We start from the raw sequence: 17247 nt of genomic DNA, 5'->3' as shown, positions 1-17247 counted from the left end.
ATATATTTACAATTCGACCTTCTACAAATAAAAAAGCAAAAACAACTTTATTGGCTTGCAATCAAATTGGAATTTTAGATAATTTATTGTGTTGACTCACTGTGGCATCTGGTATTTTTGTCACCTTTGGTACTGTTTTTCTTTAAACAAGAGTATTTTGTCATTTCTTATTATACTTTTATCGTTTTCTGTTAATGCTCCCCCTAGCAAAGGTTTTTGTTGTTTTGCGATATGTCCACAATGCAGTTTTGTATTGTTGTGTATTGTAAATAATAAAGTTTATATATAAAAAAAAAAAAAACATTTCTATCGAGGTCACAATGTGTGACGTCTTGTCTCCCACTGTCAAAAACTCATAAATAACAAATTAGAATATAAATATATACACAAAACAAACATATTAAAAATACAATTGCATAAATAAATGGGATTTGAAGCTTCCCAGTTCTGGGTCAACTTCTGGCCTGGTGTTTTTCTGCAGTAGGTGTCTAAATTTCAAAAAGATAACTTTAGAAAAGCTAAAAAAATAAATCCTTTTTAAGTTTAGTAAACCAACTTATCCAATATCGATTTCTATCGCTATCCTAGTGTTACCATCTTGACAGATTTTACAACAGTACGACTTTGATAAAGTATATTATAGTTCTTTAAATTAATAAAGCATTAAGTTGGAAGTGCCTTGTCAAATTTTAACTTTACAATAACAAAAAATGTGCACTAGGGGACACTTAGTAAAGCCTTCTTTACAATGTGTGTGGGGAAATAATCCAAGCAGGCAGTTTTCAACAGTCAAACATTTATTAAAAGAAATGGAGGACAGAATTCAGATTTTCCAAACAGATCTTGTCAAGCGCTTAACCTAAACTCTGATAATATTTAAAATATAGGGTAAATCATTTAGGGATCTAGCATTAAAATTAAACAACATTCTACCGTTACATCACATTGGGACTCCACAATGACAGTAGCTGGGTTTCACATTCATTTGTGTCAAAACACATTAATTGTGATTATAATTAAGCAAAAATAGATATATATACTATATACTGTAGATATATAATAGATTTATTTGCTTAAAAGAATAAAACTGAGGAAAAACATACAATAAAAAAAAAAAACATTCAACATGTTGATAGTGTGTAAAATAATGTTCTGCTATTATAGATTTATGAGAAAGCCCAAAAAACTATTAAACTCCTTAAGACAAAATAATGAGGGTTTGGGTGCATAGCTGGCTCTACCTCAGGTCAGAGCTTTAACATGTGTTGAATTAGTTACCAAGCACTGTAAATATAAACCACAATGGTTACAGACCTGGCTTTCTCCAATTAATCTGGGTGTCCCTGGCTTTGATGCCATTAAAACTGTCAGTGCAAACATGTAGGAACTGTTAGCTCAAAAAACAATGGGGAAAAACTGTTTTCTTATAAGCTATTAAAGACATTACATTACAGTAGTTTTATCTTATTTTAGAAAATTTCCAAAACATGAAACTACATATTAAACATAACAGCCTCCAAACTCTGCAGCTTTAAAGTTCAAGAAATTACGGCATCTGATTATAGAGGGGGAAAGGTTATTATTGGGTTTTCACAAGCTACACAAAATACTGCTTTGAACTGGCTAAAAATGATAAGAGGATATTTGCTGACAAAAAGGCTTAAGCAAGCTTTGGTTTGAAATTGGCTGTAAATAAGCTTTTTTTAACTTTCATGCATATAAAAATTAATAAAAAAAAGTCATCTGGTGCATAAAATAAGAACTTTCTAATTACAAGTCTAATGAAAAATATAAACGCTTCAAATCTGTTGTGAACTCATAATTGAACAAAAAGACTTGTACTTTTATCAGGTCAGTGGAACATAAAAGTATTAAAACCACTAGAAATAGTTTTTTTTTGTAATATTATAAAAGGGAATTTTAAAAGGATTCAGAGATTAACCATTATAGTGAAAATCAGATTAAATTTATCTTGTAAGAAGAATATATAAAAATGATGCTAATGCCCTCAGGTGGTGAAAACATTATCATTTAAACATTAAAAAAGAAAACCCTATCTGTTCTGGTACACAGGAACCAAAGTTACTTTTTGCCCAGATCTTCAGGTTAGCTGTGTTAGTAGCAATATTACTAAAGATCAGAATACCTCTTCTCCTTTCAATGGAATGTCTGTTATGAATACATGTTTTATAGTATCATAGAAACATTAAAGCAGCACTGAGCTATATTTGGCCATCAGGTGGTAGAAGTACTCAAAACAACCTGTGTAAATAAAGGATTGATTTCAGTCGCTATGGCTCACCCTGTAAGCGAACCATTCTCGTTATCATAATAAAGCCTCTTACTAGGCAACTTAAAAAAAAAATAAGTCCAGCAACAGGACATTTAACTCACACTTGGTCCACTTTCAGCAAAAAAAAAAAAAAAAAAAAAAATCAACGCCACTCATCATAAAGATAGCCCACATCCAAACATGGTTTCACAGCCATTCTGCATCAACATTACAACAAAAATCCAGCATCCAGCTAAGAGAATAACTGGGAGCTGTTAATTGGTGCATTCTATGAATGCTTCTTTCCTAATTACATCTCATACAGTAATCATATACAAATGACAACATATTTATCTTAATTCTATTTTTCCCTCTTCATTAATACAAACCCTTTACTCTGGCTGTCATTTGGCACTGTTTACCGAAAAAGCTATCAGACATGATTCAGCAGGTAAGGAAACACATTCAATAAATTTTCTTTTAGACATCTGAGTGCTGTTATTATTACATTAACCTTTTATAGCCGATTAAGTGCCACGTGCGTCAGCTAAAGGAAGCAGCAGGTAAAATCTTTCTAAATATAGCTTGTGCATCCTGTGAATAGTGTAAAATACATTATACTTATATGATTATACAATAATATATTTTGCCAGATGGACGGTTAATCAAAAACATACAGATCCATATAGAGGTGTTCTATGTGCCGGCAGCCTAATACCTGTAGGAGCAAAAAGGAAAAAGAAGTTTAAATAAATACATTTGGTGAGGTTTGGCTTTTTCCTTCATCAAACATTTTAAAAAGCAATAAGAGAGAAGTTCATTTGAGAGGAAAATATATAATGTATTGATATCAAGTTATTTATGACCTTATTTTGAATGTCAAATTACTAAAGTTTTAATGCTAGCTTCAAGAAGAGGCATTTGCTACATCCTAGTTTTCCAAAGAGTTGCTTCCTAAAATGTATGCTTATTAGAGGAAGTGTTGTAAGTTGCATGTTTTTTTTTATTTGAAATGTGTATAGTAAATACGCACCTGTAATAGTTTGGCTTAAAGGGTCCGTTTTTATTTAAACCCAGGTACTTTGCCTGCTCATCAGTGAGCTCTGTCAGATGGGCATCAAAAGTGGCCAGGTGCAGACTGGCAACGTACTCATCTGAAAAAGCAATGAAAAAAAATTAGACAGACTGTAAACATTCAGAAGACTTTAAAGTCAACATATCTCTAATAAGAGTTCCACAAATAGTTTTTGACTACAGGCCAGTAAATGTGCATATATATGTATATTATAAGAACCGCAGCGTTTGTTGGACCTTATTTTTCTTGACGTTTTTCTTGAAATTGAAGCAGTGCAGCCAAGATAAATACTACAAAATTAAGAGAATTGATTTTTTTTTAAATAAATGTATACATTTGAAAATAAGAAAAAGAAAGGTTTAGGTTGTGAATGTAGGTTAGTGTTTCGGATTGATTGTAGGCCTGCAGAGAAGGCTTTGAAGGCTCTGAACGTCCACTACTCCTTGGGACAGATACAGCTGTGTTTTCTGCATCAATGGAATTCTACAGTTTCCCATGGGCTTTGCAGTGACTTCCTTAAAGTGATAAAGTGCATCTGCTGCAACTATTAGTTTTATGACAAGAGAACCTCTACCACACACCCAACAACTGAGAAAGCATAAACGTCAAGAAAAATAAGGTCCAAGAAACAATGTTGTGGCTCTTATTACATGTATGCACATTTACTAATTTATATATATATATATATATATATATATATATATATATATATATATATATATATATATATATATATATATATATATAAACCATTTGGTTTATATATATATATATATATATATATATATATATATATATATAAATTGATGGGGGGGTCCCACTGAAGGCTAAGGCACCAGAAGCCCCGCCCGCCACTGGTCCGTAAACTAGCATAAAAACAGTGCCTTGTGTGTGTGTGTTAGTGTCCAAACACACAAATAGTTAAAAGCGTAAAATATATATATTTGTTTGCAACACTTATCCTCCAGTCTCCCTACTAGGGTGTTTATATTCTAGTAAATTCACATGGTACAGTATCGACTCCTAAAAAAACTACCCTGATTCCTTTAAAAGGTCCTTGCTGTGCATATATGCCTCAACAACAATTTACCTTATATCAAAAACAAATCAATTAAACCTGAGTCTAACTCATTTGTTTGTTAGACAGCTGTAGTGGAAGGTTAATATGTTCCCATCCTAGTGCTGTTAAGTAGTTCCCCCGACAAGCTTTGAAAGGGTAAAACAACATTGTTTAATCCTTAAATCCCTACCCATTTTTTTGGGAAGCAAGTAAACATCTTGCTTGTACCGTCCCTCTGGAGCATTATATAACTCTATGAGCGCCAAGGCCTGGAAAACAGAAAAGGCTATTACTAACACATGATAAAGTCCAAAATAAAAAGACACCAATTCTTGAGTTTAATAAAAACAAGTAAAGCAGCAGATTATATAAAAGTAGACATAACTTAGTGACCCACTAACTCTGTCATTTTCAGGTCAGGTCAAGAAATAATCTGCTATGATTGCAGAAAATGGAAAAGCATGTTGGCAATCATACCAAATTGGAGCAGAAACATAAATACAGCGCAGCTTTACAGCCATTTCACCTGAGTGGTTGCTGTGATGGAAAGGACAAAGGTAGGAACGGTTGAACAACTAAGGTTCAGGAGGCGTCCCTGTCAAACACAAAAACATGTTATTGAAAGGAGAAGGAAGGGTCATTTATCACCTACATCATTTAGAAGAGATTAATTTGAAAGAAAAACTAAAGGAGCAAGACAGACCTTTATCTGAGGCCAGATTTATAAAACATCCTAGTCAAATAAACACCCACAAACATTCTTAACAAAAAAAGAAAATAATGTAATTTATAAGGACATTATTCCTAAACCTGCATCGAATTCATTACGATTTGTAGCTATAAGGTGTAAGATAGATGTAGTTACCTCAGCCAGGAGGATGACCCGTTTCCCATCAGGCCAAATGACATGATCCACCTGAGAGCGGACTCGTTCCCAAGTCAGCTCGGGAGTCCTTAGACTGGCCTAGAAGAATTAAAAACACAGGTCACAGTCATCTTTTGCACAATCCTGCAAAGATCTCTAGAAGTCACTTAAATAGATTTTAAAATCTGATTGTTTTACCACATCTATCTCAGTGTTAGAGTGGCCCATGTTGCACACAATACAGCCATTTTTCATTCGATCAAGCTGGTCCCTGGTAACCACATTTTTATTCCCTGTCCAAAGATTAGAAGAGAGACATTTTTAATGCAGCCATCATCTACTAAAGAGCAGCACAGTTCAACATGGAGCAGTGCAGAAAACCAGGACCTGAAAGGTCTCTTAATAGATTAAAAAGCACAGATTATATAACCCTGTATCTGTTCATTCTCAGTATGGCTTTACGCTGGGTTACCAGTGCATGTGATAATGACATCAACCAGGCGAATGACCTCATTCAGCTTCACGACCCTGAATCCATCCATGCTAGTGGAAAAAGCAAGAGAGCATATTTAGTAGATGCTATTAAAATGTTATAAACCAGTTAAAGGAAATGTAAAACTAAATAAATTGAATAAAAAATGTAAGAAAAAAAATGCAGATGCATTAAAAAATGTTATAAACCAGTTTAAGGAAACGTGAAACTAAATAAATCGAATTAAAAATGTAAGAAAAAAAATGCAGATGTAAAAAATGTGCATAAAACAGACTTTATATAAAAACTGTCTAAATGCTGCTGGAAGGAAAGTTCTATTTTATTTCTCCTGAAGGCATCAGATGATCCCTTTTGTTGATGCACTGGTTGAGCATCTTATGACATGTTAACATAAGACCCCCAGTGATGTTGTCATGTAACCACCTTGTCACATGTAGGTTTGCAGAGTGGAGATAGTAAGAGTCCTTTGGTTTATTTTCCTTGACAGTGGTAACCTTGCAACTTTGACTAAAGCTGCCATGTAATTTTACCCCCCAGAGATGCACAAACTACTCGAATGAAGAAAGTAGCTACTATACTATATGTTTGGGATCCATGTACAGTTGGAACACCTGACAGTGTCCAAGTTTCCCCAGTCTACCTTCAAAGAGGTGGAGTTCAGACAGTCTTCCCTTTTCATTGAGCAATGCATTATTTTCAACTACACTGTACTTCGACAATAAATGTTGTCTAAGTCTCTCAGCATTAGCTACCACCACCATCTTTAACATATGTTTATGAGTATAAAGATTCATCTATTTAACTATTGCTTAATAAAACAAACTAAGATTGTATCAGAACATTTTCTCCATAAAGAATCTGGCTTTGCGGTGAACCTTCTTTCTTGACCACCACCCTCTGAATCTATCTGAAACTAGGTGTAGATGGTTTCCATGATGCCCCAGTATTGTCCAGTTATTGTTGTGCTTAACCACGGGCAGTTCTTGAATATTATACCCAATTTTCTTTTATCTGAAAAGGAGAGTTTGGGTCAGAGAGAAGAAATTGACAACATCTGATGTTCCAACAAGCCAATGATCCCAAACATCCATCATAACTCCTCAAGGCTCTGGCCTAAATCCTTTTCAAATGTATGCTGTAGAACCAGGTCTGTGCCTGAAAAAGCAAACATTCTGCTTTAGTTCCAACTATGTTAAAAGCATAAAAGGTGAAAGAGACATCAGGGATTATTTAATAAGCTTGCGGATCCCTGCAACAAATGGGTGGTTTATGTGAAACTTATCATCGGACATTTAAATTGAGCACCTGTTTAAAATTTGATTTAAATACATAAAATATCTCAAAATAAATTAGACGATTGCATTGAACAAGTTTATAAATGTCTGATCAAACCAGTGAAATATATTTTTTCTCTTTTTAATGCTCATTCAATATCTCATTAATAATGATGCAGTCTGCCAATGTATCCGCAGTATGTCACCACATTTAGCATAGTGATCATTTAAATTCATCATCTCCTCACCAGGCCTGCAGGGCGCAGATGGGATCAATCTCTGTAACATAGACAACGGCTCCCAAAGCTTTCAGGGCTGCAGAACAACCTTTTCCAACCTGCATTAAAACCGAATCAGGCAAACATTAACAATTTAGTCATCAATACATTAAAACATAACTGATAAAACTCTTTTTATTCATTTTTTGTTTTACAGCATTAAATCAGACTTTCTCTTGATATTGCTAAATGTTTCTCACCTCGCCATACCCACATACCACCACCTGTTTGCCTCCAAACATCACATCTGTGGTCCTCTTCAGGCTAAAGCGATTAGAGACGTAAAATGTATATATTGCAACAGAAATATATTATTTTACATAATCCATAGCTATTAATTATATCAAAATCAATCTAAAATTATTTTTAAAAGGCATATTCCCTATTTGGCAAAAAATAAACATTTTTATTTTATCTGATGAGTGTTATTTTCGGGACAAAATTCGCTTTTGCACAAAGACAGAAACAGTGATGAGTGAGTGGTTTAATCCAGCTCTACAACATGCTGACCATGTTAAAACACAGACTACTGTACGATGAGACATAAAACAGCAGCTTAGTCCAGAAAACACAGTAAATGTATCCATCAACCAAATCTTCCTGTTTTTTTCCAGCAGTAAAATACCAAAGCAGAGTTTACTCACCCATCTAAGATAGACTCCCTGCAACAGTACAGGTTGTCAAACTTCTGCTTTGTCACAGAGTCGTTAACATTCATGGCTGGAACACACAGCTTCCCTGCTTTAGAAAGCTGATATAACCTAGATGTGAAGATGGGAAAACATGTTTCCTTAAATGTAAATGAGTTCAAAAAATTCACATCTGCTTAAACCCAGATTACCTGTGAACCCCAGTAACGCTCTCCTCCACAATGCCTCTGATCTTTTTGAAGACATTTGGATATTTCTTGTACACCCAGTGTGTCAGGTCGCCACCATCATCAAGGATCTAATGGAGATTTAAAAGCAGATTTATTTCCACATCCATAGACCCAAGCATTTTAGATTTTTTCCCATGTAGAATTTAAGAAAAAGTTTGAAATATTTACAAACTGCTCTTTCTTCCCTGTTTCAGGGCAACTTTAGGCAACCACTTCTAATAGTGCTCTATATATTATTACCAGACCTGCGATACATAAGGGGATAAGAATTGTTTTTTTTAAACAAACCATGTTGGGCTGCCAGCCCTCAGTGTTGACACAGCGGTCAATACACCACCAGAAGTCATCCTCAGATTCTCCCTTCCAAGCAAACACGGCGACCCCTAAAATACCAGAGATGAAGACGTATTAGCCTCAAAAACAAACAACCTGGTGCTCAAATTTCATCATCAACTTGGTTCAGATCAACGATTTAAGCTGAAGCCAATCTTGGATTAAAGTTTTGTTCAGTACAGCTGGTCACATGGAAAACAGCCCTTTCAGATGCAATATTCCTCACGTTAAGAGGAACCTTTTTAAATGAAGCCAACGACTGCTCCCAGACACACTGATTTGAAGAACACATCCCACTCTTTCATTAAAATGACCACAATTACAGGGCTAGGCGTTGTTTTAACTTTACAAGGATTTCAGTTCAGAACGATTATTAAATCTTTTAACAAAAAGGGTCATAAATGTTTAAATGGTTCATATGACCTCTCTCACCAGAGGTTGTCAGACTGAAAGTCTGAACACTGAGAAAGTTACATTTATAAACATTTTACTTTTTATTAGCCATAATATAAATTAAGGGAGGGTTATTTTTATCCTGTAAATAAATATTAAATCTAATACTTTAACATATATTTTTAAACATTTTCTTTTGACAGAGTTAAACGTTCATATGGATCTTTATTGTCGAATACCTCATTAAAAATACATCTTGCTGAAGGTACTTATGCTAAAGAAGACGCATTTTATTATTCTATCTAGCTAATTCTGACTCTGTGGTGTGATCCTTGGCGGATGAAGGAACCCGGAGGAAAAAGCAGTGCAACAGGTAGTACCAAAGAAGACATTAACAGAAATAATTTTTCCCCAAAGGTTCACTGCTTCTCAGTTCTACTGAACTAGACGTTGAATAAAGTAATGTACTACTTCTGTTGACAGGTTATAGATTGTACTCTGTTGTCCAGTTAGTGAAGCTCCTCTTAAAAATCTGCTCTCTAATGTGAATAAACAATGAATAAAGTTATAGTTGAAATATTCATGAATCTGCTAGATGTATATTAGTGTGATTTATTTTAAATCAACAAAGTTCTTGATAAATTGTGCATAAAAATGAAAGCTCTTTCCAGATAGCTTATGCATCTTATCAGCTAGCCAGTGTTGGCACAGAAGCCTGAAAGTTAGCAATAACAACAGGAACAACCTGAGTTTGTGTTAGACAATGTCAGGACATGGTCTGAAATAGGGGTGGGTATTGCCAAAGAAGTCACGATTCGATTCGAATCACGATTCACAGGCCACGATGCGATTCTATCACGATGCATCACGATACTTGAATTATTGCGATGCATTGCCATATTTTCTCCTCCATGTTTTGTTTTTGAATGACTCGGCACAGTATCCCGCGGCCGGAAATGCTTGTGACACAAGGCAGCGTGCGTCAACACATTTGCAGCAACATCTACTGGACTGGAAGTGGTATTGCACTTGTTTTTGGCTGATGTTCGCCAACCATTCATGCAATTTTATTTATTCATTTTTTTAAATTAATAATCGATTCTTGGCATCAAGAATCGATTCAGTAGATCACGAAAATTAGAATCACGATGCATCATCATCACGATTATTTTGCACACCCCTAGTCTGAAAGCAGTTGGCATTTCCATTTTTTTCTCAACAGTTTAATAAACAGCCCAGCTGGATGTTGATGATGCACTTCAATAATTTACAAAGACCAGCACCTAAATGTGCAGAAGTCCCAAAGAGCATTGAACCCACTTACTCTGGCAGAACTCCAAATGTTTTCTCCTGACATTAAGTGAATATTTTGACAGTTACATAGCAACCAAGGGTAAAAAAAAAGGCCCATGCAGAGACACCCTCTCACTAAATGGGAATACTTATGTGGTCCAATTACCTCTGTAGGGCTCAATGTTCAAGAGTATGCCTTTTCCAAACAGTAACCTTGGTTTTTAAAGATCTGAAGTGTCTCCATTACAAAGCAAGCCTCTGCTAGAAGAAAGCTAATAGGAGGTAAATAAAACTCTGTTTTAAGCAATCAAGCAGAAATAAAATATAAAAAGGGTCAAAATGCATTTTACACAACGCCATAAAAAAATTAGGTTAATAATTAATATTTATAAGATTATGTGTTAGGCAACTCAACAAGGCTTTAAAGGGAGCTGTTTTTCCACCATCTCTGCTGCTTACCTTTCTCTGCAAGAGCAGTTGCAACTTCATTCTGCGTTGAATATATATTACAAGCAGTCCAACGGCACTGAGCCCCAAGAGCCACCAGAGTCTCAATCAGCACCTGATAAAAGCCAGAATAGCAGGCAGGCAATGAGAACATGAGACACTGTTTTCATTTAATATATATTATGTATCCAAGCCTCAGTACAGACTGCAGCCACTCCTGAGCTATTAAACTTTAATATCAGAGAAGAAGAGATCTTACTGCAGTCTGAGCAGTTATGTGAGTGCAGCCCACGACTTTGGCACCCGCTAAAGGTTTTTCACTCTGTGCTCTCTTCCTGAGTGAGATGAGCGCCGACATATCTGAACAACATAACAAATAGTGAGTGGGAGAAACAGGAGCACAGATGATGCACAAAAACTGACAGCACTCCGTCTCTCTCTAAATCACAAAATCACTCAGAGAAACGGCTAATTCTACATCGACTCTGACAAAATGCTCACCACAGATTTAGTGGGTCACCCCATATGGGGTTGAACACCCTTTAACTTTCAGAATGTCTTTCATTCTTGGGAGCACCTTTACAACACAAATAAAAATTCTCAGTGATATTTTACTTAGTAGTGATATAGCATGGGCTAATTTGCCTGCAGAACATTCCTGCTGTAGGTCTTCCACATCCCTCTGGTGGATGGAGATTTGGTGACTCTACACCATGTCCAAGAAACCAGTTTAATTAAAAGGATTTGAGCTTTGTTACATAGTGTATTACCCTGCTGAAAAGAGTGGTCAGAGGATTGGATCATTGCAGTCCTTAATGGATGGGAATGGTCAACAATACTCTGGAAAGTGTATGCTCCACGGATACCAAGAGGCCCAGAGAGTGTCAAGAAAATATCTTCCACAACATTAAACCACCACCATTAGCAGACTCCACTGTTGACACAAGGCTCTATGCTTTCATGTTTACACCAAATTATCATCTTTCCATCTAAATTTAGCAGCTGAAATTGAGACTGAGTAATTCAGAACATCCATCTTGTACCATCAACATTACCAATTTCTTGGTCACCTATTTGCTTTTGTTTTTATTCTGATCTATTTTTAATGTATAAAGTACTTTTTACCAGGTCTGACTGTATTCACCAAATGTTGGCCTGCTCTTCTGTTAAAAAAGCCGCTTTCCAAATGAAAATAACATGTTAAGCCGAGTTTTCCAATTGTTAGTGGTATACCCACTAACAATCGCACTTAGCTCCCTTCCCACTGGCAAAAAAAAGTTGTTTCTAACCCTTCGTTGACAAGCTAGCCTCTGTACCACCGCAGTGTCTCGTGACACCACCACACTGGGCTAGCGTTGATGATGTCACTAGTGTGACAGAAATCAGGAAAGTAAACAATGGAGAGAAACATGTAAGGAAGCCAGAGCCTAGATAGTGTGCTTTATTGTTTCACTCTATTATCTGTCCGAATCCCACCAGTGCTGCACCATGTTTATTGAATGTAAACAGGGTTGCTTCAACTTGTTATATCAGAAGCGACTGGCACAGTGTGTTGAAGTCTGTACGTTTTGTTCAATGGTATCATGTTAATTTGCGTGTGAAACTGGCTCTGATGTTTCATTAACAAGTTGATCAGAGCCGAGGCGATTTTAAGGCAGGTCCCTTGTCGGGTTTTTTGACCCGAGCAGACAGACGTCAGTGAGCTGTTTCCACTGCCACTAAAAGCCAGTTGTTCCCAGGCTTAAACAGGTTTTTTGGCCACTATGAAAGGAGTACAAGTAATAAACAGGGGTCTCTTATAAAGTGGATAGTGTGTGTATGGCTAAATAAAAGCACTCTTTCACCTAACTCTTCAATCCTTTTTTTTTTCCTTATGACATTTATCAACTAAATACTTTCAGTTTAAAAACTTGTTTATTAAATTGTCAAAAAGCGGTGGGTTTGTTCTCTATTTATCTAAATAATCCTGACCAAAAAGTACAGGGAAATATGTACCACCACCATGGTTTCAAAAAGAAAAAACATCAAAACAGATTTTCTGTCTGACTTTTTGATGAGTCGGCTAATAGTGAACCAGTCAGTCTACTCTGAGGGTGTCATGCATTACCTTGCTCTGCTATCTCAATCTCACGTCTGCCAAATTCAGCCTGCTTGATGTTTTTCACGCAGAAGTCACTGCTGCCCTTGGAATTGATTTGTGTTTTGTCCCGAGGCGAGGTCTCGTCATCTGAGCTATCAGTGTAGGATGCAGCTGGAATAAAAGATTATGTAAATAACAATGGCCATTAAAACCTGATAGTGTAAACACATTTGAAATGTTCAGAAAGGCAACTCTCACCAGAGCTGTAGCTGTCGGTGGAGGACTGAGAGATGGAGCGGGACAGTGAGCGACGGCCTGTTTTCGTGGGGAACCGGCTGAACTCCTGCTTTTCTTCAACAAACTGAATTTGCTAAGAAAAACAAAAAAGACAAACATATTCATTAGTTTAAAGTTGCATCATATGACAAAAACATAAAATCAAAGAAAAACACAGACAAAAGCAAAAGGGTTTTTTGAGGGCACAGAATCCAGTAGTTTTACCAAAGTTATATTGCTATCTACTTCTTGCCACATCATTACTGTGTTATAGTTAGTAACTTCTCTGTTCTACAGCATAAACTAGATGCCTAAAGTGCCTTTGCAAATTTCATTTAGATATCTCAAACCGATTTATGTTTGGACACTAATGATTTAAACTCCTGGATTGTGACAAATAGCAGACCAAAAAAAGAAGGGCTGCACAGATTTATCAGCCAAAAATTACTGATCTTTAGCAGAGCCAGGAAAGTTGCTCACAGATTACATTGGTGCTATGTTAGAAACAATGGCTGCATCATGGCACAAAGGCACCATAAACAACATAACTTATCAAAATATAAAAAAAGAGCTGATTAAATTAGAACAAAATGTACAGACGGTTTAAATAACATAATACGATCCCAAGAGGGAGCTAAATAACTAATACTTTCCTGGAGAAAAAACTTGTCAGGCGGAAAACCATTTGGAGAAAAGGTTCACCTTCCAGCAAGAAAACATTAAGCAGGGAGCTTAAATGCAGCAGTTTAGTTTAAAGCATATTCAGATCTTAGAATGGCCAAGCCAATATGTAATCCTGAAAAGTCTCATGGCGAGACTAGAAAACTGATTTTTAGAGATGCTATGCATGCAATATGACCGAGCTTTAGTTTTTTCTTCTTTAATAAGAAGGGATGAAAATGTCTTAAGTCTTAAGGTGTGCAACAATCATAAAGAGACTTGCAAATGATTAAAAGTTATATGCCACATTTCTCAAAAAAAAAGTTACATTTTTAAAAATGTACTTTTCATAGAATATTATTAAAGAATACATACTAAGACAATGATATTTGTGGATATTTATTGTTGGTGGAAAACTTGAATAGGAACAAATACTTTTACAACGACTTGCAAATAAATAATAAGTATTTATGATTATTCAAAAAATCTGTAAATTTGTGCTCCCCATAGTTATTGACAAGGTTAAAGGCTGATAATTAAACCCATCAACAATAAGACTGAAAAACAAGACAAAAAGCAAAAACAAAGTTAGGCTATTTCCTTTTTAAATCATAGTGACAAAAATAACCACATACTCACCCAGATAAAAATTATGATATCTTAAGAATCCAAGGTCATACATGACTGAGTACTTAAAGTTATATACTCCAAAAGCCAAACCAGTGTAATCTAGCTGCATGTCTTAAGTTATAACTAAGAGAAGCTGCAAACACTTCCCTCTGATCTACTCTTTGTTTTGTCTTCTACAGCACTAGAGAAGGGAGAAATCATCATCCTGAAAATGGGATAAAGCTAATCTGTATCTCATGACTGATGAAAACTGAGTCGTTTGTTCTTGGAAACAGTTGCAAAGTTCTGCTCCTATCAAATCTGATGATTGGGCAAACTGTGACCTACATTATTTTTTAAAGGAACACTTCCTTTTAAAAAAGACAAACACTCTCAACAAACTAATGCTAAAGCAATTCAGTCTTTGCCTCAGTATAAATGAACTCCTTAAAAGAAAAGTGGATGTGAGACTATGAAATATAAACAAGACAGCAAGACGTAGAAGTAAAACATTTCAGACCTTTGATTTAACCAAGTATTTTCCCTTGAGATACACCAGATTTATGTTAGCATATCTTCAAAAATCTGCTGCTTCTTTAACAGCTCAGTCTGATTTTTGTAAAGCCTCTTTTAGGTTAAGACTCTTCCTTGTTCCTTAAAAGTGTCGGGTAACATCTGACTTTAGGGAAGTCTAACAAAGAACAAGCAGGCCAATTGTTACAGTAGCCAAGAAATAAAGGCTAGTTTTGGTAGTTTATTTAGTAAAAATATTAAAACAGCAAGGAGACATAAACCAAGAATTATTCCTTGTGATCTACCATCTAAACTTCTGGATGTAAGTGGAAAATATTTTGCCTTAAATCTTCAAGTTCTTAAATGAATTGTTAGTGGTGTGTTGCAAAATTAATTATGACATCATGGCGTGAAGTGGTATGCAACTGATAATGTTAAAAACTGTGACAATCATTTGTTTTCAGACCACTATACTGTGGCCAAAATCCAGTGGAACAGACTGCAAGGAGAGATGCAGACAGAGGAGCATTGTGTCTCTCAGATGGAGCAATGTATTTAAACGTCTGCTATGAGTAATGGATTCCAATAATCTGTCCAGAAGATCATTAGAGGTCATCAAAAGCCATGTAGGAGACACAAGCATCATGAGATAAATAGGTAGTCTGGTGAGTCCAGACAGAAAACTGCTCTTGTTCTTCTCTGAACAGAATTAAAAACACCTGCAGGTCAACCTGAACACACCATCCCCATGAAGAAACATGGGGGTGGTAGTATAATAATGCAGGAATGCTTGGAGACATCACAGTTTGTTGAAGATTTATTTTTTTAAACACTTAAAATTAGATATTCTAAACTAATCTGTCTGTTTGTTTACATAAGACCAAAAAAAAAAAAAACAGTCTCTAGATCTTGAAAGCTGGCCTTCCTCCATCGGCCTTATGCAATACTTTGGATTTCTCCACATTTGATACAAATATGAAACAGCTCAAGAAGCATGTACGTTTATTACTAGACATATATAAAAAAAAATCCAGATGTATATGTATCTTCCTTTTTCCTACTAAGGGTCTGGATGATACGTACATTTAGCCTTCAATTAGGAGAAAGTGAATATTAATGTAATGCAACAGCCAATAAGCAGTCATAAACAGTTAGATAACAGCTGATAGTCTCCGTAGAAGCTGTCCGCTACGGTAGCGAAAGAAGCCTTACCTTTTTCACTGGTTTGTGAGAGGGTACAGCGCTGAAGACAGACGCCAGCTCTCCCATGTTAATGTCACTGTTCTTACTGACGGTCATGGCTGAATATTTCTCCGCGACATTTTCGCTCTCCTTCACTTCTTTGCTCGCCTGCTTCACCTCGGGCTTCGCCTCCCCGGCTGTCTCTGACATGTTGGCGGCGGCAGGGAAATCCTACCTAGTTAGAATTCAACAACTATTGAAGTAACGACGCGAGCTGCCTTTAAATGTCCCAGGCTACCAGCCGGTCAATGTTCAAAAGAGGAAGCAAATGGATGTTTTTGGTTTACGAGCTTTTGTGGGGAAAAATAAGTTCACTATATCAAAAGCTGAAAAGCTGCTTTTGACTTTGGTTTAGAGTAAATATCTGAGTGTAGAGTCAGTTGGTTGCGCAGGCAGTGTTCGAGCTGCTTCGCTTCCTTTCCGACTCAACTGTCACCTGGCTGAGAAACTTTGTGGGCGGTCCATAACAGACAGCGGGGGGCGTGTCATGCGTAATGATGCGTTCAGAGTAGCTGGGGAAATGGAAATATACAATGAAATCGGTCCGTTTAAGTGTTTTGCTATGCTTTGTTTTTATTTGACCGTACATTTCACTTCACAAATATGTTTCATACGCCCTTCACCTTAAATTAATTTGTAATAAACATAGAGACTTACATTTTCCTTTTTTATGTGTAATTTATATGGTTCTGCTTTTCCCATAATCGAGATCAAGCTAAGAACTCCGCACAAAAAGTTTTACATTTTACCGAAGGAGATTAGGGCCACTGAAAAAAATAAAAGAAAGTTAACAGATTTTTTAATTTTATTTCAGTTTAATATGGGAAAAAAGTCAGAATTTTCCAGATTAAAGTCAAAATTCTGAGAAAAAAGTCAGAATTCTGACAATTTCATTAATGGAAGAGTAGAAGGTCATTAAAACAAGAGAGCTATTCTCCTAACATGTTTGTTACCTGTCAGAATTCAGTCCGAATTCTGAGTTTAAATTTAGAATTCTGAGAAAAAAGTTAGAATTCTGACTTTTTTTCTCATAATATACCAAAATACAAAGGAAAAATCATTTAATTATTTTAAATGTTCTTAATGAACCTAATCCTGTTCCGTAACATTTCAATCTCCTTTTGATAATTAGCATACCACCATAAGGCATAGTAGCACTGAAGAAAAGAAAACACACTAAAAATGAAGGAAATGGTACATTGTT

The 17247-nt window shown here is 35.8% G+C and overlaps 1 protein-coding gene across 1 annotated transcript; it reads right to left on the bottom strand.

Annotated features, from left to right (window-relative positions):
- Positions 1 to 779: 779 nt before the first annotated feature.
- Positions 780 to 16493, bottom strand: LOC119780056 (S-adenosylhomocysteine hydrolase-like protein 1). The gene is made up of 17 exons (XM_038279945.1): positions 16014 to 16493; positions 13002 to 13113; positions 12771 to 12914; positions 10923 to 11023; positions 10676 to 10778; positions 8486 to 8580; positions 8159 to 8265; positions 7962 to 8078; positions 7518 to 7581; positions 7288 to 7376; positions 5745 to 5815; positions 5471 to 5565; positions 5273 to 5371; positions 4934 to 5002; positions 4598 to 4676; positions 3306 to 3426; positions 780 to 2990 (listed from the first exon to the last, which is right to left on the bottom strand). The coding sequence occupies exons 1-17, from the start codon at positions 16191 to 16193 to the stop codon at positions 2984 to 2986; spliced, it is 1653 nt and encodes a 550-aa protein (XP_038135873.1). The 5' UTR covers positions 16194 to 16493; the 3' UTR covers positions 780 to 2983.
- Positions 16494 to 17247: the final 754 nt, after the last annotated feature.

The sequence above is a fragment of the Cyprinodon tularosa genome, unplaced genomic scaffold, assembly GCF_016077235.1.
Source record: "Cyprinodon tularosa strain WSP-4 unplaced genomic scaffold, ASM1607723v1 ctg154, whole genome shotgun sequence".
NCBI classification, from domain to species: Eukaryota; Metazoa; Chordata; class Actinopteri; order Cyprinodontiformes; family Cyprinodontidae; genus Cyprinodon; species Cyprinodon tularosa.
Note: the sequence above shows the minus strand (reverse complement) of the source record. Positions and strands in the feature narration are given on the sequence as shown.